The sequence below is a fragment of the Heptranchias perlo genome, chromosome 15 (genome assembly GCF_035084215.1).
Source record: "Heptranchias perlo isolate sHepPer1 chromosome 15, sHepPer1.hap1, whole genome shotgun sequence".
NCBI lineage: Eukaryota > Metazoa > Chordata > Chondrichthyes > Hexanchiformes > Hexanchidae > Heptranchias > Heptranchias perlo.
Window position 1 is genome coordinate 31,613,936 of NC_090339.1, and position 27,125 is coordinate 31,641,060.

Genomic DNA, 27,125 nt, shown 5'->3' on the forward strand with positions numbered 1-27,125 from the left:
CCTATGAAAATATCTAATAATTTCCCCAGATTTTCTGTTAAACTTTCATCTGTCCAAAATGATTGCAGTTAAGTGTGCAAACATTTATTACAAAAGCAGCTGCTGATGTAACGTATAACTCAACAGCAATTAGGATCTGATACTCCATCATTGGCACCAGATGCCAATATGTTCCTCTGTTACACTTTATAATCCAATTAGTTTTTAAACCAGATATTGATTCCAGGCAGATTAAGCTGCAGGATATATTATAGTGCTCCATTATCATCTCAGGCTTGTTTTTTTTTGCCATTTTAATCTCTTATGAAAGTTTGTACCGCTCCATTTAGCTTCGTCGTGGGTACAAAAAGCTGTCACATAAATAAAATGACTGTCCATATACAGGTGATCTTCATTTTATTTGCGTAAAAATAAAAATAGAAGACACAATCATAATTTATGTTGAAGCAAAATACTGCGGATTCAATTTATGTTGAATTCAGGGATTAACAGTTTCACAATTCCATCCACTGATTTATGAACTACTGCCATCTAGTGCAGTAAACAGTCAACTGAAGTGTTGGAAAAGAGGTTTGATGACTGAAAAGCAAAAAGTAGAGGAATATGGGATTGGGATATATAAACTGATAAGCAGTCTAACTGAGTCTTGAAATAGGACTGAAAAGACAGCATAAGCCAGGTGGGGTTTCACCCTTCCAATATTTTTGTTGAAGAATGAATTAATTTAATTTTCTGCTTAATAATTACAATTGATCATCACAACACACTAACACACTTGCACCTTTCACCTAGATCTGTTAGGTGCTTCTTACATAATGGTCAAAATGCACGAACCTAGTTTATTATTGCAAAGTTTAAAGAACTCTTGGCTTTGTTTTGAGAGATAGCATTGGTTTAGATTTATAGGCAGACATACAAACAAATCCATAATTAATAAACCTTTTTACCCATGCTCCTTAGTATGAATCAGGCCACTGTAAATGCAGTATAGAGCAGTTTCACCTAACCTGTGCAAGGACTATCTCAATTAAGAGAGTTACAGAAAGGAGTGACAGATAAAAGGCCTGCACAACTGAACAATAAAATGGGTAATAAAGAGAAAGATGCAAGGGTTTAAAAATGCTGTGCAGTATTAGTGTTCAGATACAATGACTACCCAGGATCACAGTCTGTAGCCAAGGTGATTTTAAGCCTAAATATCAATGATGGGCAGAATATGAGTCAGCAAATATAGAGGTAGGAGAAGTATAATTAGTTATCAGTGGTGCTGACTTTCAAAAGCTGACGTTTCTCAGTCATCTCATTTCTCTTACAGTTTACTAGATGCAAAATGCTTAATTACCAAAGCTGAAACTACTGAGCATTAATAATGTAGTTTGGCATGACCAAGATCATCAGCACTTCACACAATGGAGGCATTACATTTTCATGCCACTTTCTCACCAGCTCCAGTTCTAAAAGCTCTTCCACCATCAGCTATGTTATACTGACTGCTTGAGTGTGCCCATCAGATCTCCATCTTTATGAGCACAGTGTCTTGGCACAAATAGAAAAGTGCTCCTAGTCAAGGTGACTTCTGACTTCTCCACTCACTAGAACTGTTTTCGCTTCAAAATTGGCCAGTATTTGTTCATTCACAATTTAAGTTGTAACAGAATTATGGACCCAAAAGGTAGTTTGTATATCCAAAATTTGATGTGGTGTATCTCATGATTGATTGCCTGATACTTTTGACTCAATCTTATTTAGTGCAATAAGTTTCTGATAAAACTGTCCAAACTAGGGCAGCAATGTGGCAAAGTGTCACAGTAGTGGGGGGAGGATACAGCTTTGATCCCAATCTCCACCACACCAAGCGAGGAGGGAAAAAGACAGCGTTAAACGGCTCAGTCTGAATAGTACCTTGTAACTCCTAGATAATGCCTGAGGAGAGCACGAGGAAAAAAAAGAGTTCAATAAGAGCCCTTTTCTGTAGAAAAGAGCAAGTGGGCTGATGAATCCATACACACAGAACAACAAATAGAATAACTTACCTTGACCACTTAAAAACTACCTAAAAATTAAAAGTCAGGTTAATGAAATCTAATCGACTTTGTATTTTCTTAAATTAACCATGTACATCACTGCTGTGGAGGGTTATAAGGCAGAAATAATGTAGACTCACTCACAATTAAAGATACATATACAGGTATTGTTAAAAGAATCATACCACACTGACATTGAAACTGCTCCTAAAATTGTAAAGATGAGTCAATCCAAGCCAACCTCATGGCATGGATCACAAAGCAATGTTGGCAAAGATTTAGGACCAGAGCTGAGGATGTTATATAGATATCTAAAGAGGAAAATTGCATTGATAATTGGGTGTAAAAAATATTATAATACTTTTGCATTAAAATTCTTAAATCACCAGTCAACATGCTTAAAATATCTTTAAGACATTATTTGCAGCTTACTCTGAGCACCTTAAATAGTTCAAATTTATTTTAAAGTACATTGTAATTTCATCATCTTCCAATTGCCTTGAGTTGTGCTCTGTGTTTTATCTATCCTTTCCAATCTGTTAAACAGGAGTCCAGTATCAGGTCCCAGTTTTCTTCCTTCGAAAAGGCAAATATTATTATGGTATTTGGCCAAGAAATTCAAATGTCCCCAGTCTCGCTCATGTGGGCCAACAGCAAGCCGTGACAGCAATTTGTTAGCAATTGTTGGGACCACTGGCTGCAAAAGGATCCCGTAAACACGCAGGCACTCCAAGGTGACATGAAGTACAGTTTCCAGCTGGCAGCAATCCTCAGAATTTTTTCGGTCAAGTTTCCAGGGAGCATGCCGTTGGAAAAAGCCATTTGTCAACCGAACACAAACATTGATGGCTTCTAATGCCTTATAAATCTGAAATTTTTCAAAATAGTGTTCAACATCCACAGGTAGCTGCTCAACCAATTCAATCATTTTGTAGTCTTCAGTCATTGCTATGCTCGAAGAAGCCATGTCATGCCTATGCTGCCTCTCAGGAAAACAGTGATTTGAAAAAGATGAGTAGATTTGGTCAGGATTCATGCTTGTGCTTGTGCAACGGTTAAGAAGTCCTCCCAACGCATCTGTAAGCTCTGCATTTAGAACCTTCAGCACTTTATCATCGTAATAGTCACAGTCTGTATCTGGCACACCTTGTCGTAGCAAAAAATATCTGAAGCCATCTGCTGTGTACGCAGAAAATCGTTCCATGGGATCAATAACATTCCCACGGCTCTTGGACATCTTCTGGCCATTGACTGTCCAATGTGAATGGACATAGATTTGCTTTGGTAACTGCAGGCCAGCTGCCATCAGGAAAGCAGGCCAATATATAGCATGGAACTTGAGAATATCCTTCCCAACAATGTGATGTGCTGTAGGCCACCAATGATTATGATCCTCTGGATAACCTGCCACAGTCAGGTAATTGACTAAGGCATCTAACCAAACATAAATTGTTTGTGTTGAATCTCCTGGAACTGGGATACCCCACTTCAAACGGTTTCTCTGTCGCGATACTGATAAGTCTGGAATTTCTTCCTGTAGCCAACGGACAACAATATGATGGAATTTTTCAGGATATATTGCATGTGGATTCTCCTTCAACCACTCTAACAACAATGGTCTGAACTCAGACAGTCTGAACATGTAATTTTCTTCTTTAGTCCATTCTACCTGTTGGTTAGAAATAAATTTTACCATAAATTTCAAAATACAATTACTGTACTGCCCCAGTTTTCCCCAGGTGATGGATTTTGATTTCTTTGATTAAAAAAAAACTCAGTACTCATTGTGTATGAAACATAGAATTTATTTGCAGGGATGAGAAATACCCAAGAACTCAAGAGTGAACATCACCTCAATCAAGCTTCCACCAGACATATAGCAATGGCACAAAGCTGGATTTTTCACTTGAAGAGTTCACAAGGATTGCAAGTGGGCTATTGGTAATATACTGATGCAGGAGAGTGTGCTCTTTTGAGGTTGGATTAAGGTACATTGTTAAGGCAGTGCAGAGGGAAGGTTTACTCTGCAGCTGGCTTATTGTTTGAGTTGCATCATATCACTGTGGTACTGAGTGCTAAAAAGTAGAGAAAATGTTTAATTTTCTTTCAAGCTTGAACAAGCTCTTAAAAAAAAGCCACACAAAGCAGCTGAAACATTATGAAAAATTCAGATACTGGATATAGCAGCATACTGAGCAACCAAATGTATTGCTCCTTTCCATTAACATCTACCCCAATGTATTGATCCCATATAATGTTCCTACTGTTCAGGCAATCGATCAGATCTGAACATTGTGTTGGAAAGTGCTGAACCAATGTCAGGCATATGATTACCTTGTGTCCACTTTCCAAAGATACTTTAATAATGTTCCCATTTGTATCTTTTCTTTCTACAACTTGCGAATCAGAAAGGAAAGTCTCATCTGGAGTGGAATACCATCCTTCGTATGTTCCTTGGTAGACGTAGCCCTTTTCACGCAAAACACACCAAAAATGTTGGACAGCATTTTTGTGACGTTCCTCTGTGGTTCGAATGTAATCGGTGTATGAAACTAGGGACTGTTGGAATAATGTCCTGAACTCCTCAGAAACTTTGGAGCAGAATTCCAATGGGTCTTTAGCTGCAGCATCCGCAGCTTGTTGAATCTTCTGGCCATGCTCATCTGTACCTGAAATAAATTTCGCAGCTGTGTCACATGTACACAACAATACCCAACACCCAATATATAAATATTTCCAATAAGTGAAAAACCACTGGTGGTACAGTTCACTGCAGCATCAGCATATGGCTTGAGTGTGAATGAATATGGATTTGAACACATATTCCAATCCCCACTGCCGCCCTATGTTATTGCAGAGATATTAATCTTAGCCATATTTCCCTGGAATTGGTATGAAACACAGGACAAATGCAACCCACAAGGGAAGAGAGCATTATCAATATCACACTTCAGCCAATAGCAGCTGGCAGCTGAGAGCACATGAATGGCCTGGAGAGACCTATATAGGGTGGGAAATAAAGGGGGCAATTTGTCATCTATAATTTCTACATCCATTCACTTCGACAAGACAACTATGGCGTGTTAAAAAGCCCAGTGTCATTCCCAGTTTTCATTTTACAAAAAAAAGCTGGCTCATTCATACTTGTGATTAGCATTACAATATTCTACTGAAGGCAATATGTGCTACATGCAGAATTGCCATGACTGTTACAAGCAAAGCAGCATGAAAGAGTTTTGAAACAAAAAATGCTTTTACTGTACCAGCAAAATGGAAAAAAAAGCCGGCTGCTGCACCTAGTGATCACACCATTACCCTTAGTATGGCACAGCAAAGCACGTTTCCTTAATACAAGACATCTGTAGCAACAGTCATTACAAATATTACCAAGTTTTAAAGTGAGTTGTTTAAATAGTTCATTCAATGGACTAACATCCTTATTATTTCACTATAAAACTGCAATGGGCCAAACCCTTTTCCGTATAAACAAAAAGCAAAATACTGCAGATGCTGGAAATCTGGAAACAAGATATAAAATATTTTCAAATTATCCCTTTTTCTGATTGTCACAGCAATGATAAACTTCCCCCAAAGAGCAGTATATTTTGAAATTCTAATCACATGTAGCTCATACAGTCAAACTTGTTGGATAAACATATCATGTGGGTATGCTCTATTTTTCTATTTACTGGGAAGGAGATAGAGGAGCAAATTTGCATGCAAATTACAGAAAGATGCAAGAACTATATAGTGATAATGGGGGAACTTCAATTATCCCAATATAGACTGGGACACTAACAGTGTAAAGAGCAAAGAGGAGGAAGAATTCCTGAAATGTGTTGAGAACTTTCTGGAACAGTATGTTTCCAGCCCAACCAGGAAGGAAACAGTGTTGGATCTAGTTCTGAGGAATAAAGTGGGGGAGGTGGAGCATGTTTCAGTGGGGGAGCATTTGAGGAACAGTGATCACAATGTCATTAGGTTTAGAATATTTATGGAAAAGGACAAGGAACAATCAAATGTGAAAGTTCTTAAGTGGAGGAGGGCTAATTTCAGTGAGTTAAAAAGGGATCTTGCCCAGGTGGATTTGAATCAAAAAACGGTAAGCAAAACAGTAATTGAACAAAGGGAGGCCTTCGAGGAGGAGTTGGTTTGGGTATAGAGTGCACACATCTCTACGAGACGGAAAGGAAGGGTATCCAAGCTAGAGCTCCCCCTAATTAAATATCTATATTTAAGATATAGACCTCAAACTGAAACAGAAAAAAGGAGGCTCATGACAAATGTAAGGTTCATAATACAGTAGAGAACCGGGATGAATAAAGAAAGTTCAGAGGAGACCTAAAAAAGGGAACGAGGGGCAAAGAGAGAGTATGAGAATAAATTAGCGACTAACATAAAAGGGAACCCAAAAGTCTTTTATAAACATCTAAATAGTAAAACAGTAGTCAAAGGGTGGGACCGATTAGGGGCAAAAAAGATCTTCGTGGAGGCAGAGGACATGGCTACGATACTAAATGAATACTTCGCAACTGTCTTCACTAAAGAGGATGCTGCCACTGTAGCAGTAAAGGAGGAGGCAGTAGCGATATTGGATAGGATAAAAATAGATAAAGAGGTACTTAAAAGATTGGCAGTACTCAAAGTAGAAAAGTCACTCGGTCCAGATAGAATACATCTAATGTTACTGAGGAAAGTAAGGGTGGAAATTGTGGAGATTCTGGCCACAATCTTCCAATCCTACTTAGATATGGGGACGGCGCCGGAGGTTCGAAAAAGGAAAGAGGAGTAAACCCAGCAATTACTAGCCTATCAGCCTAACATCGGTGGTGGGGAAATTTTTAGAGACAATAACTTTGAGACACAATTTAGAGAAGATAAATTGGCACTTGGACAAGTACAGGCTAATAAATGAAAGTCAACATGGATTTGTTAAAGGAAAATCGTGTTTGACTAACTTGATTGAGTTCTTTGATGATGTAATGGAGAGGGTTGATGAGGGTAGCGGGGTTGATGTGTATATGGCCTTTCAAAGGCATTTGATAAAGTACCACATAATGGACATAAAATTAAAGCCCATGAGATTAAATGAATAGTGGCAGCATGGATACAAAATTGGCTAAAGGATAGAAAGCAGAAAGTAGTGGTGAACGGTTGTTTTACAGTGGTGTTCCCCAGGGGTCAGTATTAGGACCACTGCTCTATGTGATATATATCAATGACCTGGACTTGGGTATTGAGGATATAATTTCAAAATGATGACACGAAACTTGGAAATGTAGTAAACAATGTGGAGGATAGTAACAGACTTCAGAAGGACACAGACTAGCAAAATGGGCAGACGAAGTTTAATGCAGAGAAGTGAGAAGTGATGCATTTTCTCATTCTACCAAAATGTAACATAAACTAAATGGTACAATTTAAAAAGGGGGTGCAGGAACAGAGAGACCTGGAGGTGCACATACACAAATCTTTGAAGGTTAAAAAAGCATATGGGATCCTGGGTTTTATTAATAGAGGCATTGAGTACAAAAGCAAGGAAGTTATGCTAAACATTTATAAAACACTGATTAGGCCTCAGCTCGAGTATTGTGTTCAATTCTGGGCACTACGGTTTAGGAAGGATGTCAAGGCCTTTGAGAGGGTGCAGAACAGATTTACTAGAATGGTACCAGGAATGAGGGACTTCAGTTATGTGAAGAGACTGGAGAACCTGGGGTTGTTCTCCTTAGAACAGAGAAGGAGAAGGGGAGTTTTGATAGAGATGTTCAAAATTATGAACGGTTTTGATAGGATAAATAAGGAGAAACTGTTTCCAGTGGCAGATGGGTTGGTAATTAGAGGATACAGATTTAAGATGATCAGCAAAAGAACCAGATGAGACATGAGCTAACATTTTTTTTTTAAAAACACAGCAAGTTGTAATGATCTGGAATGCAATGTCTGAAAGGGTGGTGGAAGCAGATTCAATAGTAACTTTCAAAAGGGAATTAGATAAATACTTGAAGGGAAAAATTTTACAGGGCTATAGAGAAACAGCAGGGGAGTGGGACTAATTGGATAGCTCTTTCAAAGAGCCAACAGAGGCACGATGGACCAAATGGCCTCCTCCTGTGCTGTACCCACTATGAAATAAAAACACTGCACAAGTTCCTTCTATAGCAGATATACAATCTGTTGCTAAATAACTTTATCCCTACAACTAATGCAGCTGAGCAGCTTTGAAAAAAAGAGGATGCAGGAACTTATCCTGCCGTAAAATTCTCCAGAGCAGACAGTACACATCTGAAAGGGCAAACTTCCATTTTGTTTATGAATTATTCAGATTAACAAATAAATCATTTATTTTGCATCAAAGCTGTAATTGTGTCCCATTAAATCTTACTACTGAGGCACCACAAATTAATCCTCGCCTTGCACCATCATCCCTTTTGTCATTTAATCACTCCTGCCCTGCATCCTATCAGAGACCTTCCCTTTTGTTCTTTCCTCTCCTCTCCTCTCTTCACCCCCACCCCCCCAAATTTGCCCAGCACTGTAGTTGCTTAAAAACTGCTAAAGCTTCAACTTCTTCCAGTTCTGACGAAAGGTCATCGACCTGAAACGTTAATCCTGTTTCTTTCTCCACAGACGCTGCCTGACTTGCTGCATTTTCTGCTTTATTTCCGACTTCCAGCATCCGTAGTATTTTGCTTTTAAAACTTATAGTACTCTGTTCCACACGATTAGCAGCAGAATTTCTTTTAAATGTAAATGTTCTATATAAGTGCATAGCTTGTCCCAAATTAATTCTGCTAACTCTACGTTGAATTTTATAAACAAACGAGGAACACCAGAAAGAGCCTTCCAGGCCTGTTTACAGGAAAATTGTCTGCTGCGGGGTTCGCTGATTGCCGGTACCTGTTGCAAACTTGGCTTCGTGGCCCATTAAAATCTTGGAACGATACAAGGCGTCCGCCAGCACCGCTGAGTACAGGTGGCCGATATGAGGAGCCGCATTCACGTAGAAGATGGGGGTAGTGACGAAGAAAGGGCTGAGGCCGGCCGCGGACACCGAATAGGGGCAGGAAAGAGCGCGGACGGTGAAACCGGGAACGCGGCCTCCTAATACCCTGCCCGGGGGCAGGCGGCAGCCGAGGGCCCGCACATTGCTCGGAGACAAGAGGCACCAAGCCCCGAAAGACGGCAGCTCAAGGGGCAGACGCACAACTCGGAAGCACGCGGAGCCACTCATGCCGGAGACGGGTGCGACAGGGCTACCGCTCCCGGGAGTCCTTCATCCTCCACTGCCAGAGGCCTCCCCCTCGGGCCGGTCACCGGTAACGTTATTCAGCAGGCTCGTTACCCCGACTGGAGCCTTCGCGCCTGCGCACTGACCGCCGCTCGTCCCTGAAGCACAAGCCGCATGCCCATTAACAGCCAATCAGCATGTGGGTCTCGTGTGCGCGTGCGTAATACGGAATGTTCCGCGAGCTTCTTTGCACATGCGCGTAGAGAAGGATCGGTGGGAAGTGCTGCCCTGGTTTGTGCAGATTGGTGTTTGGTACCAGATCTTCGATGAAAAGAAACAGGAGCCTGTCTAGACTGAAATAGATGTTGCGGCATTTCACTTTTGTGTTTAGCTCGAGTCTCTGAAATATAAACATGGCATTGGGTTACCATCTATGTCTGTGAAGCTTCTGTTTGCCTGCGTTAGTGTGTACACTCTTTCCCCATAGGGACAAAGTCAAGGCTCAGTGCCCACAAGAGTTAAAGCAGCTAAAATTGTGCAATAGGACCAGCCCACCCATTAGGACATTGGCTTGCTGGGTTATCTAGAGGCAAGTGGGAAGAATCCCACCGCCAGTGACAGCTCAACCTTTCCAAATTCTATTAATGAGGCAGGCTGGTTGGTCAGTCATCATCAGTGCCCTGGAGTACTGTGTGAATGATCAACTCTAAATTCTCTACAGTTGGATTAAACTTTTTTTTATTAGCTGGAAAAGTAACATCTGTCTTTCACTTTATATATTTTTAATTTAATTGTTAGAGTTGTCTCCCTGTCCTAATCTGTTTAATTTTCTGGTCAAGCATGTAGCACCTGGTTGGTCTACTCTCCTTCAGTAAATTCCCAACACCCTCAGTTGGATCCAGAGGCAGCAATCAACTCTCAAACCATATTCCACACATCAAAGTATTATTCAGCCCAAAAAGATATTTTGAATTCTTATTCAAATGCACTGCTGCCTCTCCGTGTTCTGTACCAACATTTCATCTCCCTATCCTGATTGGGCTAAGGGAGGATCAATTCCAGCCACTTCACTGATATTAACTTTTTATTCAACTCAAAATATAACATTTTTGCTCTAGATAATTTTTACTACAATGCTATTACAAATTTCCATGGGAAGCACAGAATCTCATGATTGAAATGTCATCCATAAGAGATGCTTAACTAATTTAATCCTGCAGATTTCAAATAACTTGCACTAATGCTTTTTGCAGGAAAATTAAAACAATGATTCACACTGGTAAACAATGGGAACACAAAAATATCCAGCAGCATCCTACTGTTGCACAGTCTAGTCTTACATGAACTTTGACCTGCATCTTCTCCCACACAAAGTCTCACACCCATCACTCCCAACCGTGCCAAGCTTCACTGGCTCCTTTTGCCCCCACAAATTGATATAAAGATTCTCATTCTAATCTTCAAATCCCTCATCGCCTAGCTTCATACTTTGAGTGATCGTCTCTAGTCATACATCCCTCCACAAACTCTCTAATTCTATTGTAAACAATTTTACAACACCAAGTTATAGTCCAGCAATTTTATTTTAAATTCACAAGCTTTCGGAGGCTACCTCCTTCCTCAGGTGAACGATGTGGAATTTCTAGATAGTTGTTTGTGCCTCTGTAAACTGCAGTGGATTGGAATGGGAGCGTGACTATTGAGGTAACTTTTGGGGAAGTGGTGGTTCATTTGGTCTGTTGAAAATCCAATGTCATTTTTTTCATTTTATAGATTTAAAATCTATATTAAATATAAAATACTTAAAATTAATCAGAATGCATCACAAATGTTGTGGGTTCAACATTTGAATTTTTTCTTTCAGGCCTTTATGCACTTATGTTTTTTTCCCTCCAATAAAAATGAAGGAATGTTGTGTATACCCACAGGGTGAGTGACAAAGCCCATGTAACTACTTGTTTTCACATGTCATGGGTTTATAATCAAGGCCATTCTTGAGGTGTCAGCTATATTAAAGTTAGTGTTTTCTAGGTTAGCGTGTCTACTGTGTCCACAAATTCCTGCCTTGTTGAGCAGTCAGACTTTTTTTTCCTTAAATGTCAGGAGCACTTAAATTGTCGTAATCTAATCTATAAAATATCAAAAGTCAAAACATGTAGCTGAACATTTATAATACCAGTTTCCATACTGCTGGGGAAACCTTTTTTAAGAACCTTTCCTCCCCTCTCCCTTCTTAACTTGACAGGACCTTGGTGCTGGTCACCGGACCTCAAAGCCAGTTTGGGGTTTGGTCATGGCAGGAAGGATTTATTCAAGGGGTTTTCACAGCAATGGAGAAATCTGATTTATTTAAAATAAATGCATTTAATGCTTTCATTAATAGTGCTCACCTCATTCATACGTGGCTCTACTGGGAACAGGAGGGAGAGTTGCCTTCAGGGCTTGGCAGATTCCAAAACTGGATTCATCATAAGCATCACCACAGGAGATTAATTTGTTCTTATTAACTAAAAACAAAAACTTTTTTGGAGGAAAAATTGGTCAGTAACATATTGTTATACCCCCATTGAGTACCTTTCATTAAAAAAAATTAACATTTTTTAGTGCATTAGGTGCCAAGCAATGAATGAATATGATTTGTAATGGCCTCACGCTTTCTTTGATAGTTTGCATGCGAATGCAGAAACTAACTGCGTTAAGATTTTAGTTCACAGTGACGAGAATATCTAGAAATACAAAATAGAAATACTAGCATTTATATAGAACCTCATATCAAAACATCTCAAAATGACTGTTTACTTTGGAGCAGTGATTGTTATGAAAGCAAACGCAACAGCCATACTGCACCAGCCACGCCCCACGTACAGCAAAGAGATGAATGACCAGTTGGATGTGTTTTTTTTAAAAAAGTGGTTGATTACTCTCTCCACCACAAAGGCTGCCCGCCTCCAACCTTACCTCAACACCACCTTCCCCACCCCCCTCCCCACCCAACTTCAGCTGCCTAGGTCCCGCTATCTGGAATTCCCTTGCTAAACCCTTCCCCCTTTAAGACCCTCCTTAAGCCACTTCTGACCAACCTTTTAGCCACACCTCCTAATCTTTGCTTTTTTGGCTGGGTGACCTTTTTCCCTCATGTCTTTGTGAAGCATTTTGGGATGTTTTTCCATATTAAAAGGCACTATATAAATGCAAGCTGCTGTTGTTTGATGGTATCAATTGAGCAACAAGATTGAATCTTTTTTCATGCCACTGTTGACTGACAATAGGGATAGAATCTATCCTTAAAATTGGTTTTGTTTGTGATTGAATCATAGAATCATGCCTTTGCCAGAGCAAGAAGAAAAAATGTTTGGCGGTCAGGGAGGGTAAGAGTAGAAAGATGGTCAATACCAAACAAAAAACTATCCATATCTTTTGGATACCAGGTGGCCATTTTTTGAATTCTTCATGTGGGAACATGGTCAAACAACACATCCAAAAGATGTACTACTTCCTCACTTAGCTCTTCAACCACTTTGGCCTCTTCTCATGATGACTCATTACACAAAACTCAAAATGTGGTAAACAGTGAGGAGGATAGCAGACACATGGCAGATGCAATTTAACACAGAGGTGTGAAATGATATTGTGGTAGGAAGAAAATGGTACAATTTTAAAGGGGGTTCAGGAACAGAGACCTGGGGGTGTACGTATACAAATCTTTGAAGATGGCAGGGCAAGTTGAGAAGGCTGTTAAAAAAGCACACAGGATCCTTTACTTTTGTACTCTATGCTTCTGTTTATAAAGCCAAGAAGTAACGCTAAACCTTTATAAACAACTGGGTAAGCCCCAGCTGGAGTACCATGTTCAATTCTGGGCACCACAATTTAGGAAGGATGTCAAGGCATTAGAGAGGGTGCAGAGATTTACTAGAATGGCATTAGGACGCGGGACTTGTTATGTGGAGAGATTGGAGAAGTTGGGGTTGTTCTCCTTAGAGCAGAGAAGGAGAAGGGAAGATCTAATAGAGGTGTTCAAAATCATGAAGGGTGTTGGTAGAGTAAATAAGGAGAAACTGTTTCCAGTGGCAGAAAGGTCAGTAACCAGAGGACAGAGATTTAAGGTAATTGGCAAAAGAGCCAGAGGCGAGATGAAATTTTTTTTTAAAAATGCACCAAATTATTATATCTGAAATGCACTGCCTGAAAGGGTGGTCAGAGCAGATTCAATAATAACTTTTAAAAGGGAATTGGATAAATACCTGAAGGCTCACCACCACCATCTCAAGGGCAATTAGGGATGGACAATAAATGCTGGCTCCAGCGATGCCCACATCCCATAAAAAAAAGAATTTGCAGGGCAATGGGGAGAGAGCAGGGGAGTGGGACTAATTGGATAGCTCTTTCAAAGAGCTGACACAGGCACGATAGGCCAAATGTTGTATCATTCTATGATTCTACTATAGAAGTCACATGTCCGACAAAATTTAGAACTTATTTCAAGGAGCCATTGCAATACTAAGGCAGCAAAGTGTTGAACCTTTGTATCATGAGACTACAGATGGTCATTGATCTCATGCTGCCAACTGCTTTGGTTTTCACACGTTTCACTTACCCCGGTGACTGCAAAATCTATTCAAACAGAATAGGTCACTTCAATAATAGAACATGAATCCACATCTTAATTAAATATCACTTAGACTACTCTTTGCTGCATTTGGTCTCAGAACTAGTGGCACCCTTGCCTTAGGATCCTTACATAGTAACAATAGACCTTGATCATAGTCACAATGCATTTAAGCTACATTGACCCTAGTTTTCAACTGTTGATTTTCTCTTCATAAAGCGCTAACTTGGCTTAGTATCAAGATATGGCCAATGGACATTAAGTACATACATTATATGAAGCAGGTGAGTATGAGTCAGTCTGAACTCAGCACCCAGTGGATGACAGTGCTTAGCATAAAACTGCATTCGGTGCAAATGACCATTTCCCTTCAGTAAATATAAAGACATTCTTGGGACAAAGTAGTGGGAGTTTTACTCTAGATCTGACTGTGCAATGCCTGATCTGGGAGTTCTGGATGTCAACACCTGGTGCCAAAACTAGTAAAGTGATCCATTAGCACTAATATCCCTCACCTTAATGTGCACAAAAATTTCAACAAAAACATCAAACCCACTTGGCAAAGTACCTACTTTGGTATTCTGCTTAAAAATCTTACTGTGTCCATACCTTAGGATTAATGCATATTTGCATATTGTGACTAAGCAGCCCAGTTCTGATTAATGTGACTGGCAGTCTTTAAACAGTGACAAAAATTGACGGTTATTGTTTTTTTAAAAAAATACACACCAACCACATATGTTGGAAGATAATACATTTAATCTATTTTAGAAAATAAATGGAACTTGGACATACTCAGACATGGAAATAGGGCTCTTATTAAAGAACAGATACAGAAAGCATAGATCAGAAGTATCCAAACACATACATACATATATACACACATACAAATACACACATTATATTCATTATTTTTTTTGCCTATTACAAGCTATTTGCTTAAAAAACACATAAATACAGAACACTTCCAAAAATTACATATTTTCCAAAGCACACCTTAAATAGTTCTAAATACACATTATATAACAAATGAAACATTATCGCAAATGGCACGACTAACAGCAACATTGAAAAATTGTGTACTTGAAAATGATGATCTGTATCAGTAATAGTGGTCCCTGAAACACCAGCCCTTCGTTTATACTTAAATTAAGAGATTTAAAATTAATCAAAAAACACTACACCAGCATAAAAGATCAAACATATTACTTTCTTCCCTCAGCAAAATAATAAGATTTAACAAATACTGGGCATTTTAAAAAAAAATGAATAGTTTGGTTGTATACATGCTGGACCATAAACTGGCTGGACCGAGTAGCAATAAAACCATTTCCTGAGTTGCGTGGAGGTGGGGGGGGGGGGGGGGAGGGAGAAGAAAGAGGGAAGGGGGAAGGGAAAAGATATAAATGAGATCAAGTTAACTTGTGTCACTCTCCAGCACTTTGTTGACAAAAGAACCCAGGAGCAGACTGCCTAGCTGCTCTTGCAGGCAGGGACAAGAAAGAGGAGAGGCAAAAATTTTTATTTTTGAAAATGAAGCAGGGACTGCAAAGGGGAAGGGAAAGAGAAGAAAATTAGCTTTTTTCTCAGTTCAAAAATAAAGCCATTTCACTACCGTGGGAGGAAAACTACAGGAAGTCTTATACTATTAAGAACAGGTCTCCCGAGTAATTTAGTTATTTCAACAAGCTGATCGATTAAAACTTCTGCATCTCTTTTAGATAACACTTTGTTCCAAGAAATAAGTTTGTTCATTAATCTACAAAGTTAGGAATTGTTACAATTTTGTTACAATAAATCTTTCTAGGATCAAAAAGCCTTTTTTTTAAAAAAGGAAGTCAAAGAGCCCCAATGATGTGTTCAGAGGCTACTTATTGTGACAGAAAAAACACAATCTGGGCTATGTCTTTGACAGGCCAATAGGTATAGCTGTTGTATTCAAGGTTTAAGACTTTAAAAAGTGGGGTTTTTTAAGTCTAGAGTGGCCTATTCCGATCTTTTATTTTTTTAAATTATATTTTGGTTAAAATCTAGTTCAGCTACCATTTTTCAATGTGTTTGCTGCATTATAAGAAGTGGCCATAATGAATAATTGCACAATCATATCTGCTTAGCAGAGATATCACAGTGAAGAAATATTAAGCTATGGTGCAAGTATTTACACACTATATACATATATATACACACACACACAAGGTCAGCTTCAATGGTGCTGATGATACAACTGTCAGGACCTCTTCTTTAGATTAAGTGTCCAACTTCAGCTGTTCTTCAAGCTTCAGAACATCCATGGGTGGAATTTTTGCTACTTCAAAGAATACCCTAAGAATTTAAAAATAAAAAAATGCAATGAAAACCCTTAAGGATAAATAGATGTATTGAGAGGAGAAGGAATGTGAGGAATAAGAACTGGGTGAGAAGTGTCAGCGATTGAAATGTGTATTACAGTTCAGACTCCCCATCCACTCCGCTAGCACAGTTCTCATGTTCATAGTTAGACTACACTCTATAAATCAGACATAATCTCGTGAACCAAAATCAGCATCTTTATTCTTTGCCAACTATGGGTTAGTGTACATAGACATCAAATACAATCTGATACCTCACCTAAGTGGCCATTCTGTATGTATATATGTACAAAAGAAAGACAGACAAGGGTATTTTCTAAATGGTGAGAAACTAAGAACTGTGGAGGAGCATAGAGATTTGGGTGTCTATGTACACAAATCACTAAAAGCTAGTGGACAGGTACAAAAAGCAATCAAAAAGGCTAATTGAATATTTGCTTGTATTTCAAAGGGGCTGTAATTCAAAAGGGAGGCTTCCATTATAGAGAGTCTTGGTCAGACCCCATTTGGCGCTGTGGAAGTGCATGAAGGGATACTTGACCATATTAACTCTTTATTAACTCACATGATAGGATTAGCCACAAACACATAGTAAGTACAATTGTGTAATTACGTTTGAGCCTTGGTATGTTGATAATTAAGCCTAGCACAGCCTGGCCTCCCTTAAGATAAGGGTGTAGCTGACTACAGAATATGATAATAATAGTTAGTGAACGGCCATGTAGCCTTGAGACTGGCTCCAGCCCTACTGATAACGAGAAACAGGAATGTAGAGAGAAAGAAAATAACTGACATCTGCTCAGGCCTACGTGCAAGGTAACAAGATGGCTATGGATGTTCGGGGGCAGGCTCACTACTTGATTGACCAACTACCCGAGCCATATTCTGTAACAGGTGGGCGTTGTCTACTGAATTGTATAAACAGGAGCTGTTTCATTGACTCGACGAAGTTGTACCCTCAACCATTGTGTGAGGTGCTCTTACACTTGTATACAAGTTGGGGTTCAATAAAGTTTCTCTTTGTACTACTTTGTTTGGGTGTTAATGCATTGGTATAGTGTTAAGTTTCGACAGCGTACTGTGTTCATTCTGGGCACTGCACCTCAGGAAGGATATATTGGCTTTGGAGCAGATGCAGCGCAGATTCACCAGAATGATACTGGGGGGTTAATGGGTTAAACTGAGGGCAGGTTACATAAACTTGGCTTGTATTCCATTGAAGATTGAGGGGTGATCTAATTGAGGCGTTTAAATGATTCAAAGAAATTATTTCCTCTGGTGGGGGAAATTAACACAAGGAGGTACAATCTTAAAATTAGAGCGAGGCCATTCAGGAGTGAAATCAGGCCACACTTCTGTCATGCAAACGGTAGTGGAAATCTGAAACTCTCTTCCCCCAAAAGGCTGTGGACGCTAGGTCAATTGATACTTTCAAGGCTGAGGTTGATAGATTTTCATTAGGTAAGGATATCAAGGGATACGGATCAAAGGTGGGAAGATGGGGTTGAGGTACAGATTATCCACGATCTAATTGAATGAAGGAATAGGCTCAAGGGGCTGAATGGCTTACTCCTGTTCCTATGAAACTACAAATCAGAATTCCATATAATCTTTTTCTAAGGATTATCATGCCTTGTTCTCATACACCATGACCTGGTCCTGACAGGTGAGATGTGCCACTTCCACTGTGTATATTAAACATATTCTGTGTAACGAGACGTTGCCAGCCACACAGTTAAACTCTTACTTGTGAGCATACTTGTACCGCACGGCCTTCAGCTTCTCATCTGGCTTATTGTAAAGTAAAAGGTTCAGTCTCCTCATGAGCGAATGCAGATCAGTGACCTGGTATCCAGTGTAATGTTCCAGAGTCGGAGTCTGAAACACAAAAGGGAGTAATAAGCCACGTTTCCTGATTTTATTGCTATTTAAAACTACCATAGATCTGGTGAAACACAAATGAATTTCTGAGCTCATCCTATCCTCAAACAGCATATCCTGATTACTTAAAATGCAAGGAGGGCGCATGGTGATGGCATGTTGGGAATACCAATGCATAGTGCCACATTGCTGGAAGCACAGATTCGACTCTTCTCCCTCCTGCCCCCGCCACTCGGTTCCCAACCTCAGCAGCACCGTTTTGGGGATGCCAACTATCTTTCCCCAAAAGGGAAGAGAAAATAAAAATGGGAAGTAGAACCTACTGGGCTACTGTCTCACATGCCCTGACAGTTGGCTCAGAGCATCGTCAAGAGGTTTGAAAGCAGGGAATATACCAGAACCCTGTGGTATGGGAAGATGGAAGAGAGGTGTAGACGAACAGGAGACACGGGGTTATATTGGATAACCCCTGAAACCGGGCGCAGGGGTTGCGGTGCCCGATTAACCCGCTGCCATTCATGCTGCCTGGTGATTTACCCGATTGCTGCATGCACTGTTCATTGGCTGCTCTCCAGCAGGGGGCCGAGATATCACGAGTGGCTAGCACCACTTAAAGGCAGCCTGCACCTCCTAAAGGGGAGGTGCATTGTGGCTTCAGGAAATGGTGGAAGTCAATAAGGAAGTGAATCTGTGCAGCAATATAGTGCACCATGGTGAAGATGGGATCTCTGGAATTTTTAATGAGCAACAACAGGGTTGCTCAACATTTGCGGGACTCTGATATTTGCAAAAGATATGGGTCCGCACAGAGTCTGAAAGGAGATCTGACATCGCACACGTAAAACACAGATGCAGGTCCCATTCCTATGTTTACAAACTGTTGAGTTATGTTAAAACATTGAATAAAGGTTGTGCACTACTAAATCCCACATCCTCCAATCTGCACACCAGACCCCACCAATCTGAGTTTATACTGGGCCTGAGAGAGAGCTTGCACCAAGGTTCTCTGATGATGCACTAGAGACAGAAGGAGGGGCATCCTATATCTGCTCGAGGGGGGAGGGTGCCAAGAGGCCCTCCAAACATATGCTCCTGAGGCAGTGGAAGGAAATAGTGGACGAAGTCAATGCCAGATGCATAGCACCACGAACATGGATACAGTGCAGGAAGAAGTTCAATGCTTTGACACGAGTGGTCAAGGTGAGTGAGGTCAACTGTCAACTCTTACCACCTGCACCACTGGCCGCATCCACTGCTCCATGCACTACACCCCCTATCACCCACATACCAACAAACTCTTTCTATCACACACTTCCTCTCATCCTCACACATTACCACTATTGCAAGCCGCACAACCACAACTCACTGGCAGCTATTCAACCATGACAGCCACATCACCCAAACATTTTGCAGGACACTCATCGACACACACGCCACCTTCTCCTGCAAGAAAGCGGGACATGTTCCACGGAACATGAACCTGCTGTCCTTTCTCAGGATGACAGCATTCCTGTCCCACCCCTGCCACTCTGCCAGTGCCCTTGCTGTTGCCTGTCAGCTAGCCAGCCCACTCCCTGTAGAGTATTGAAACTTTATTATAGGAACATAGGAACAGGAGTAGGCAATTTAGCCCCTCGAGCATGTTCTGCCATTCAATGACATCATGGGTTATACGACCTAACTCCACATACCCGCCGTAGCCCCATATCCCTTAATACTTTTGGTTAACAAAAATCTATCAATCTCAGAGTTAAAATTAACAATTGAGCTAGCTTCAACAGTGTTCCAAACTTCTACCACCCTTTGCGTGTAGAAGTGTTTCCTAATTTCACTCCTGCAAATCCTGGCTCTAATTTTTAGGCTATGTCCCCTAGTCCTAGTATTCAACTATAGGAGACCTCCAAAAACAGATACAAATGCATCTGCAGCCATAATCCAGCAACTAACCTGTAACTCCTGCATGATCCCTTTAAATAGCACTGGTGCTGGGGTGGAGGAGAGGGGTGGGGGGGGTCTTCCATGCTGTTTAACACCTGTTCAGTTGTGCAAGGTTAAGACAGTGCGTTGGCTAGAGCGTCGAGTTCCAAATTCGCATCTGTCCCTTTATATCAGCACTGCACACTGATCTACCGCATATTCTACCTACTTTACGTGGTGCCGGCGTTACTTACCTGTGCGTGTGCGAATGCCTAGATCAATATGGCATCCAGCGCACATCATGCTAGAAGTGAGCGCGTGCATTCCGGATGCCATTTTGGGTTCTTAGGAGTCCATGTAGCACCTACCAAACGGGTGCTACGCGGCCCAATTTAGACCGCACAGTCTGTAATACAGCGATTGGTAACTAGCACTCACCCATCCTCCAAGGTCCTTCATCTTCAGGGCCAGCAGCAGACAGGATGCAGCCAGTTTGGAAGCACTCTCCCGGATAAACTCATATTCCTGCAGGGTCAACTCACAGATATATCGGGCAAGCGTCAGTGTCTCGAGGTTGGCTCTAGCACACTGCAAACATTAATATTCACATTATGAGAAAACACAGACAGATTAGTCTAGCACAGTGGTGTGAAAACTAAACTGACATTACCTCTTTTCCAGTAGATTGGAAATGAACTGTGCTGTTTTTTTAAACTCACTGGCATGCCGTTTTTTTTAAACTGTCCCTTCTGACACCCAGATAGTGCTTCAACCCAGCAAAGGGCATTTATTTCCCCCCCAATAATGAATGTGTGTTATATCAAGCAATTATGATACAACAGTACAATATTCTCCAAGCAGCCCTTTACAATCTTAGTTATGTCAAACTAGAGGCAAGATTAGTGATCTTGACATTTCTGTAAATCAACAGATCAGGAATGGTTCTCAGATGTCAAACAGAGTTTCAGTTGGACAGTTGAGAATGCTTTTTTATTTTTATATAATTTTTTTACCCTTTCCCCAAGGCTAGCTCAAATATTAATTCCCCCAAATAAATAGCAATTAGATAATATTTAGTATCTATAGTCATGTTCAAATTCTGACTTGTTTCTAAAAACAGTAGCATGCTAAAAAAAAAACCTTTCCCTATACAGCCTCATTCTCTATTTGCTTTTGTTTTTGAGGGGGGACAAAAGAAGGCAACTTTGTAGCTTTGTGCTGGTCAATGGTGCCTTGTACAGTCTTCAATATTGTGTGCAGAATAGCACCATTTATACCTAGTGCCCAGTATCAACTAGTAAAACGCTCCTTAGGTTGGTTAAACCATGAGTTGGATACAGACAAAAGTTCTCCGCACTACCCTAACAATCTGCATTAACTCATATCCTCAACAGTACCACTTACTGGACCAGCATGGCTTTCTGTTCCCTACACCTGCTATTCTTATCGCCTCAGAAAAAATAACCATTTGGATGAGGTACCTATGGGACTATCCCTCAAACTGTCAGTGTCTTCAGGAGAAACGGGGAGCAAAACAAAATAAAAACATCCTGTGTGCTGGAGGTCAGAATGAATTCACCCACTAGTACACTTGGGCATGTGGCACAGAAAATTGTAGTTCCAATTATATAAAGTGACCAACCTTTGCATATCTCCTCAAGAACCGATAGGCCACTGGAATATTGATGTCGAACTTCAGGGTTCGGAGAATGGTCACCTCCATTGAAAGCAGTTCCTCCCTTTGATATGCATCATCACAGATGTACAAAAAGTCATCCACACAGGGAGGGCACCGCTCCTAAAAATGACAAACATGCATCAACCCAATCCACACTGAAGGTACCAAGCACCCTTTCCAACTAATGTCCCTGCCCCAACAGCACAGATTGCACATCTATGCCCCTTGTTTGGCATGGGGGGGTAGAAATCTGAATCCTACTGCTTAATGCCTAGCACTATGTTGCCATTTTAACGACAGTGATTGTCCTTTTAAACCGCTCCCCATTCCCAAGTCTGTTCCCTTAAAGGGCAAACAACTTGCGTTTATATAGCACTTTTAACGTCCCAAGGAGGTTCATAGGAGCATATTCAGATAAAAATGGACACCGAGCCAAAGAAGGAGGCATTAGGACAGGTGACCAAAAGTTTGATCAAAGAGGTAGGTTTTAAGGAGCCTCTTAAAAAGGAAGAGAGAGAGCGAGATGGAGATGTTTAGGATGGGAATTCCAAAACTTAGGGCCTAGACAGCTGAAGGCACAGCCACTAATGGTAGGGTGAAGGAAGTGGGGTTGCACATGAGGCCAGAGTTGGAGGAACGCAGAGTTCTTAGACAGTTGTAGGAGGTTACAGAGATAGGGAGGAATGAGGCCATGGAGGGATTTGAACATGAGGATGAGAATTTTAAAAATCGACGTGTTGCTGGACCGAGAGCCAATGTAGGTCAGCGACTGCAGGGATGATGGATGAATGGACTTAGTGCAAAGTTAGGATACTGGGAGCAGAGTTTTCAATGAGCTCAAGCTTATGGAGGGTGGAAGAGGGGAGGCCAGTAAAGAACTAGATTCATATAAAGACTGGTAAAAAGTGCTTACATCAAACTTTGCAGCAATGAGGATGGCAGTAGAGCCCAGCAGTTGCAACGTTTCCCTCATGCACTCAGTCGTCGCCAGGTAATGATCCACCAGCTTCACTGCCAGATACAGAGTCTCATGGTTTAGCTCAAAATTTTCCTTTTGAAAACAAAAATTAGGTCTTTAGGCCAAAGAATCACAGCAAGTGCATTATTATAGGGTAATGAACATTACATTAAATTATATACAACAGGGTTACACCCAGCATAGTATGTTACACAACAGTAGTGGATCTCTCATGGTAATGTCTAGAAGTCAGAGGACGTACTATTTTATTTTATCTCGACAGGAGTATATTGTAACACAATGATTTACTACTGCTAACACACAATTGTGCTTAATGGCCTCTCCTTTTAAGGCTACAAAGTATAATTGTGAATAGACACATCTTGAGGTTAATTGCTATTGCTGACAGAAATTTGTGGATTGGCAGATGGTTATAAACCTTCAGGTCAAAAAAATAAACAGCTGGAAATTAGTGAATTTCTTTGTTTTCAGTACTTTTTTTAAAGATACAATTGTCCCTGGTAGGCTCCTTCTGTTGTGATTTGTTCTTTTTTTATTATTAATTAATTAAATCTGGAATGTTGAGATTATAGTAAACCATTTGATTTTTGCTTTCTGGGCTCAGCTGAAGTGCTCTGAAACTCTCAAAAGGGCTTCACTCTTGAAAGCATATTATGTATGGTGGCTGGATGTGCAAAGTTCATCATGTTTCATGAAACAAGCCAATATTACACAGTCTCCATCATCAACCTAGTCCTCCAGTTTCATTCCTCATGAAGTGTGCAAATTAAAGCAATTGAAGGAAAGTGTTTTGGAGCCCCTGTGCACTGTGCCACAGGAAGTGGCTTTGTTTCTTCCATACACTGAATTTCCAACCTCAGTCCTTCTACAAGGAAAGCTCTAAATGGAGGAGAAGCACATCCCACCTGCAAGAGGGGTGGGGGAAGACAAAAGAGAACGGGAAGTTATTCATAAGGCTGCCCTCAATACCCTGCAAAGTCTGGCAGCCCTCTTGGCCATGGTTGGCAAATAGTACAGGGACACACCTGTGGAAGAGTGAAGCAAATAAATAGAACAAGCCAACATACTTTAAGTTAACCCAGTACTAAGAAAATCAGTGCAAATTGGTCTGAAGCTCAAGGTGAATATTGTACCTACCTGTACCTCAACCATCCAGTCCACCAAGATTGCTCTCATCTCGATGTTCAGGTCAGGCTGCTTTTCCATATAGCCTTTCAGAACAAATTTCTCCTGTCAGGCACAAGGATCACATTGTTATGGAGTGGATCATAATGTATCCGAACATGAATTTGGTGTTAGACCAATGGTCAAAGCACAGACAGAAAGTACAGAAGCACATCAGGAAGCTTCAACTTCCAATTGGGTCTGGTTTCTACCCCTTGAATTATATAAACACAACAAAATGATTTTCTCTCTTTTTCTTCCCCCCCCCCACCCCCATGTATCAATACAAACTATGGGCTCTGCAACTATTAAGATGCCTTTGCAATTGATAAGAATGTAAGAAAACATGAAGTAGGAGGAGGGCATTTGACCCCTCAAGCCCTCTCCTAATCAGACCATGTACAATTCATTCCATCGCAGACTACCAAATCCATTTGAACACCTACGCAAAAGTGCAAAATATCTCCCTGCCTCCAATAATAATCAAAACTCCAGAATATCAATTCATTCTCACATTTCCACCATGGTCACAGAAACAGTCACGTTCCACAGAATTTTGATTTTCTGTCTAAGCTTACCTCTGCACCACCTTTTAACCCCATCCCAAGCCAGATATTTATCTGGCTTGTTTTTGAAGGTCAAGAAACAGCAAAGCAATGATCAACTCTTTGATGAAACTTATGTTGCATGATTAACAAACCTGTGTGAGTGGCATCCGTGCTTTTGTGTAGATGTTACAGAATGCTTTTACAATTTACATCCAAATTCAAAACAGCTCTTCAATGTAAATGCAGAGCACTGGGTATTAAAAAAAAATTGGGGAATTAAAGACTGACTGTATTATCTGGAAGCCACAACAACCTTATTGCAAAACCTACAAGATCAATGCAGTTTTTGGAAGTAAGGAGGAGGGTTCCAACTATTAATAGATTTTTAAAATATTCATTCATGGGATGTTGGCATCGCTGGCAAGGCCAGCATTTATTGCCCATCCCCAATTGCCCTCGAGAAGGTGGTGGTGAGCCACTGAACCGCTGCAGTCCATGTGGTGAAGGTACTCACAGAGTGCTGTTAGGTAGGGAGTTCCAGGATTTTGACCCAGCGACGATGAAGAAAGAGCAATATATTTCCAAGTCGGGATGGTGTGTGACTTGGAGGGGAACGTGCAGGTGGTGATGTTACCATGTGCCTGCTGCCCTTGTCCTTCTAGGTGATAGAGGTCACGGGTTTGGGAGGTGCTGTCGAAGAAGCCTTGGCGAGTTGCTGCAGTGCATCCTGTGGATGGTACACACTGCAGCCACTGTGCGCCGGTGGTGAAGGGAGTGAATGTTTAGGGTGGTGGATGGGGTGCCAATCAAGTGGGCTGCTTTGTCCTGGATGGTGTCAAGCTTCTTCAGTGTTGTTGGAACTGCACGCATCCAGGCAAGTGGAGAGTATTCCATCACACTCCTGACTTGTGCCTTGTAGATGGTGGAAAAGTATTGGGGAGTCAGGAGGTGAGTCATTCACTGCAGAATACCCAGCCCCTGACCTGCTCTTGTAGCCACAGTATTTATGTGGCTGGTCCAGTTAAGTTTCTGGTCAATGGTAATCCCCAGGATGTTGATGGTGGGGGATTCGGTGATGGTAATGCCGTTAAAGGTCAAGGAGAGGTGGTTAGACACTCTCGTTGCAGATGGTCATTGCCTGGCACAAATGTTACTAGCCACTTATCAGCGGGGTTGTGAATGGAGCTGAACACTGTGCGAACATCCCCATTTCTGACCTTTTGGTGGAGGGAAGGTCATTGATGAAGCAGCTGAAGGTGGTTGAGCATAGGACACTGCGCTGAGGAACTCCTGCAGCAATGTCATGGGCCCGAGATGATTGGCCTCCAACAACCACTACCATCTTAGTTTGTGCTAGGTATGACTCCAGTCACTGGAAAGTTTTCCCCGATTCCCAGTGACTTCAATTTTACTAGGGATTGCTTACCTCCCGCTCCTTCATGTAGCTGAATATATCCTTAGCATAGATTGCATTCAGGAATGGGTCGTTCAGATTCTCGTCATCGACTTCATCATAGGCAGGAGACTACAAGCAAGAGAATTTCTCCAATTAATTGTTCTCCTTTTGCACACTGCAGTGGTATTTATTACACTTCTGTTTTTGTATGCTTAGTTTTAATTCGACTACATCAGAATACCAGAAGCCAGTTCTCATCAACTAGAAAAGAGTATCCCACATCAGTTGCCAAAAAGTCCAGAGAATCTGATGAGCAGATGGGCTGGTGTGTTACAAAATAGTTCTTCAATATCTGCTAATTCAACTCTTACCAAATGCACTTGGCTTATACTTTGGAATGGATTTGGCAACAACAATACAACTGCTCATACACAACTGAGCATTCACGGTTACCACAGAATCAGGTTCGCGACTGTCCAAATTCACATCTGCTGTAGATGCTTTCTCAGGTTCAGTGGTATTGGTTGCTCCTGTAAGCAGATCCCCTTCCCCCTATGCTCCAGAATTTACTCACACTGCCCAATATCTAATTATACAATAACACAACCCAAAGGTGTAACAATAGTAGCCTATGATCTCAACCAGATATTCGTATATTTTGCACGTGCCTCTCCCAATCTTTGAGGGTGAATTGAGAAAACACGGTGCGACAAAGACAAATACAAATCAGCTGCTTTGTTTGATTGCAAATGACATACAGAACAAGAATTATGACTCAACTCATTTAATTCAATCAGTACAACTTGACTTTCTGTAATAATACAAAATAATGAACATTCTACACTTCCTTACATTGGTCGGTCATCTTGCTTGACTTATTAAAAAGTAACTGCTCACCTGCATTTTCCTTCCGAGCCTGACAAAAGCTTGCGCCAACAGCTTTGTTTTAAAACCTGACTGTCTATTTTTTTAAATCTCCCTGTGTTCACAACCCAGATAATCCCTGTCGAACACCTTTTATCTCAGTGACTATTTTTTAAAGCTGTGTGAATATACTTTGCTTTAAAACACCATCCTTAAATATAATATTTACAAATTCTTTGTGAAAAAATGTTCAAAAAATCCCAGACCCACAGAAACTTTTTCCATTCTGGTTGTGGGCAATTTTGAATTGTTTGCGTGCAGTGCAAAAACCAGAGTGCTGGCCTAAAAACCCAGCTAGCCTGTGGCCAGTCAAAATTACAGGCTGATGTACATGCCAATGGCAGCCATTTACTTTGTGTCAATAGCACAGAGTAAAAGTGTTACCCAAAGAGAATTTTGATGTCTCAACAACACTGTTTGTTGGCA

General features: G+C 40.9%; 2 protein-coding genes across 6 annotated transcripts in view; both read right to left on the reverse strand.

Annotated features, from left to right (window-relative positions):
* Positions 1-379: 379 nt before the first annotated feature.
* mars2 (methionyl-tRNA synthetase 2, mitochondrial) lies at positions 380-9,415 on the reverse strand. Its single transcript, XM_067997013.1, has 3 exons — positions 8,925-9,415; positions 4,359-4,693; positions 380-3,693 (listed from the first exon to the last, which is right to left on the reverse strand). The coding sequence occupies exons 1-3, from the start codon at positions 9,256-9,258 to the stop codon at positions 2,482-2,484; spliced, it is 1,881 nt and encodes a 626-aa protein (XP_067853114.1). The 5' UTR covers positions 9,259-9,415; the 3' UTR covers positions 380-2,481.
* Positions 9,416-14,654: 5,239 nt separating this feature from the next.
* Positions 14,655-27,125, reverse strand: part of ccnb3 (cyclin B3) — an 80,257-nt gene continuing 67,786 nt past the window's right edge. For 4 of the 5 annotated variants that reach the window (XM_067996660.1, XM_067996658.1, XM_067996657.1 and 1 more), the window contains 7 exons: positions 25,806-25,904; positions 23,805-23,897; positions 22,602-22,739; positions 21,653-21,808; positions 20,449-20,598; positions 17,960-18,090; positions 14,655-16,186 (listed from right to left, as the gene is read on the reverse strand). In XM_067996660.1, the coding sequence (XP_067852761.1) occupies positions 16,111-16,186; positions 17,960-18,090; positions 20,449-20,598; positions 21,653-21,808; positions 22,602-22,739; positions 23,805-23,897; positions 25,806-25,904 (843 nt within the window). In that variant the 3' untranslated portion in view covers positions 14,655-16,110. The remainder of the gene's footprint in view (positions 16,187-17,959; positions 18,091-20,448; positions 20,599-21,652; positions 21,809-22,601; positions 22,740-23,804; positions 23,898-25,805; positions 25,905-27,125) is intronic. The other variant, XM_067996661.1, reaches the window with a different exon arrangement.

Coding starts and splice junctions, on each gene's coding strand:
- mars2 (XM_067997013.1), bottom strand. CDS start 9,258: ATGAGTGGCTCCGCGTGCTTCCGAGTTGTGCGTCTGCCCCTTGAGCTG. Junction 4,694..8,924: donor CGAAGCCAAGTTTGCAACAG/GTACCGGCAATC, acceptor AATTTATTTCAG/GTACAGATGAGCATGGCCAG. Junction 3,694..4,358: donor CTTTGGAAAGTGGACACAAG/GTAATCATATGC, acceptor TCTAACCAACAG/GTAGAATGGACTAAAGAAGA.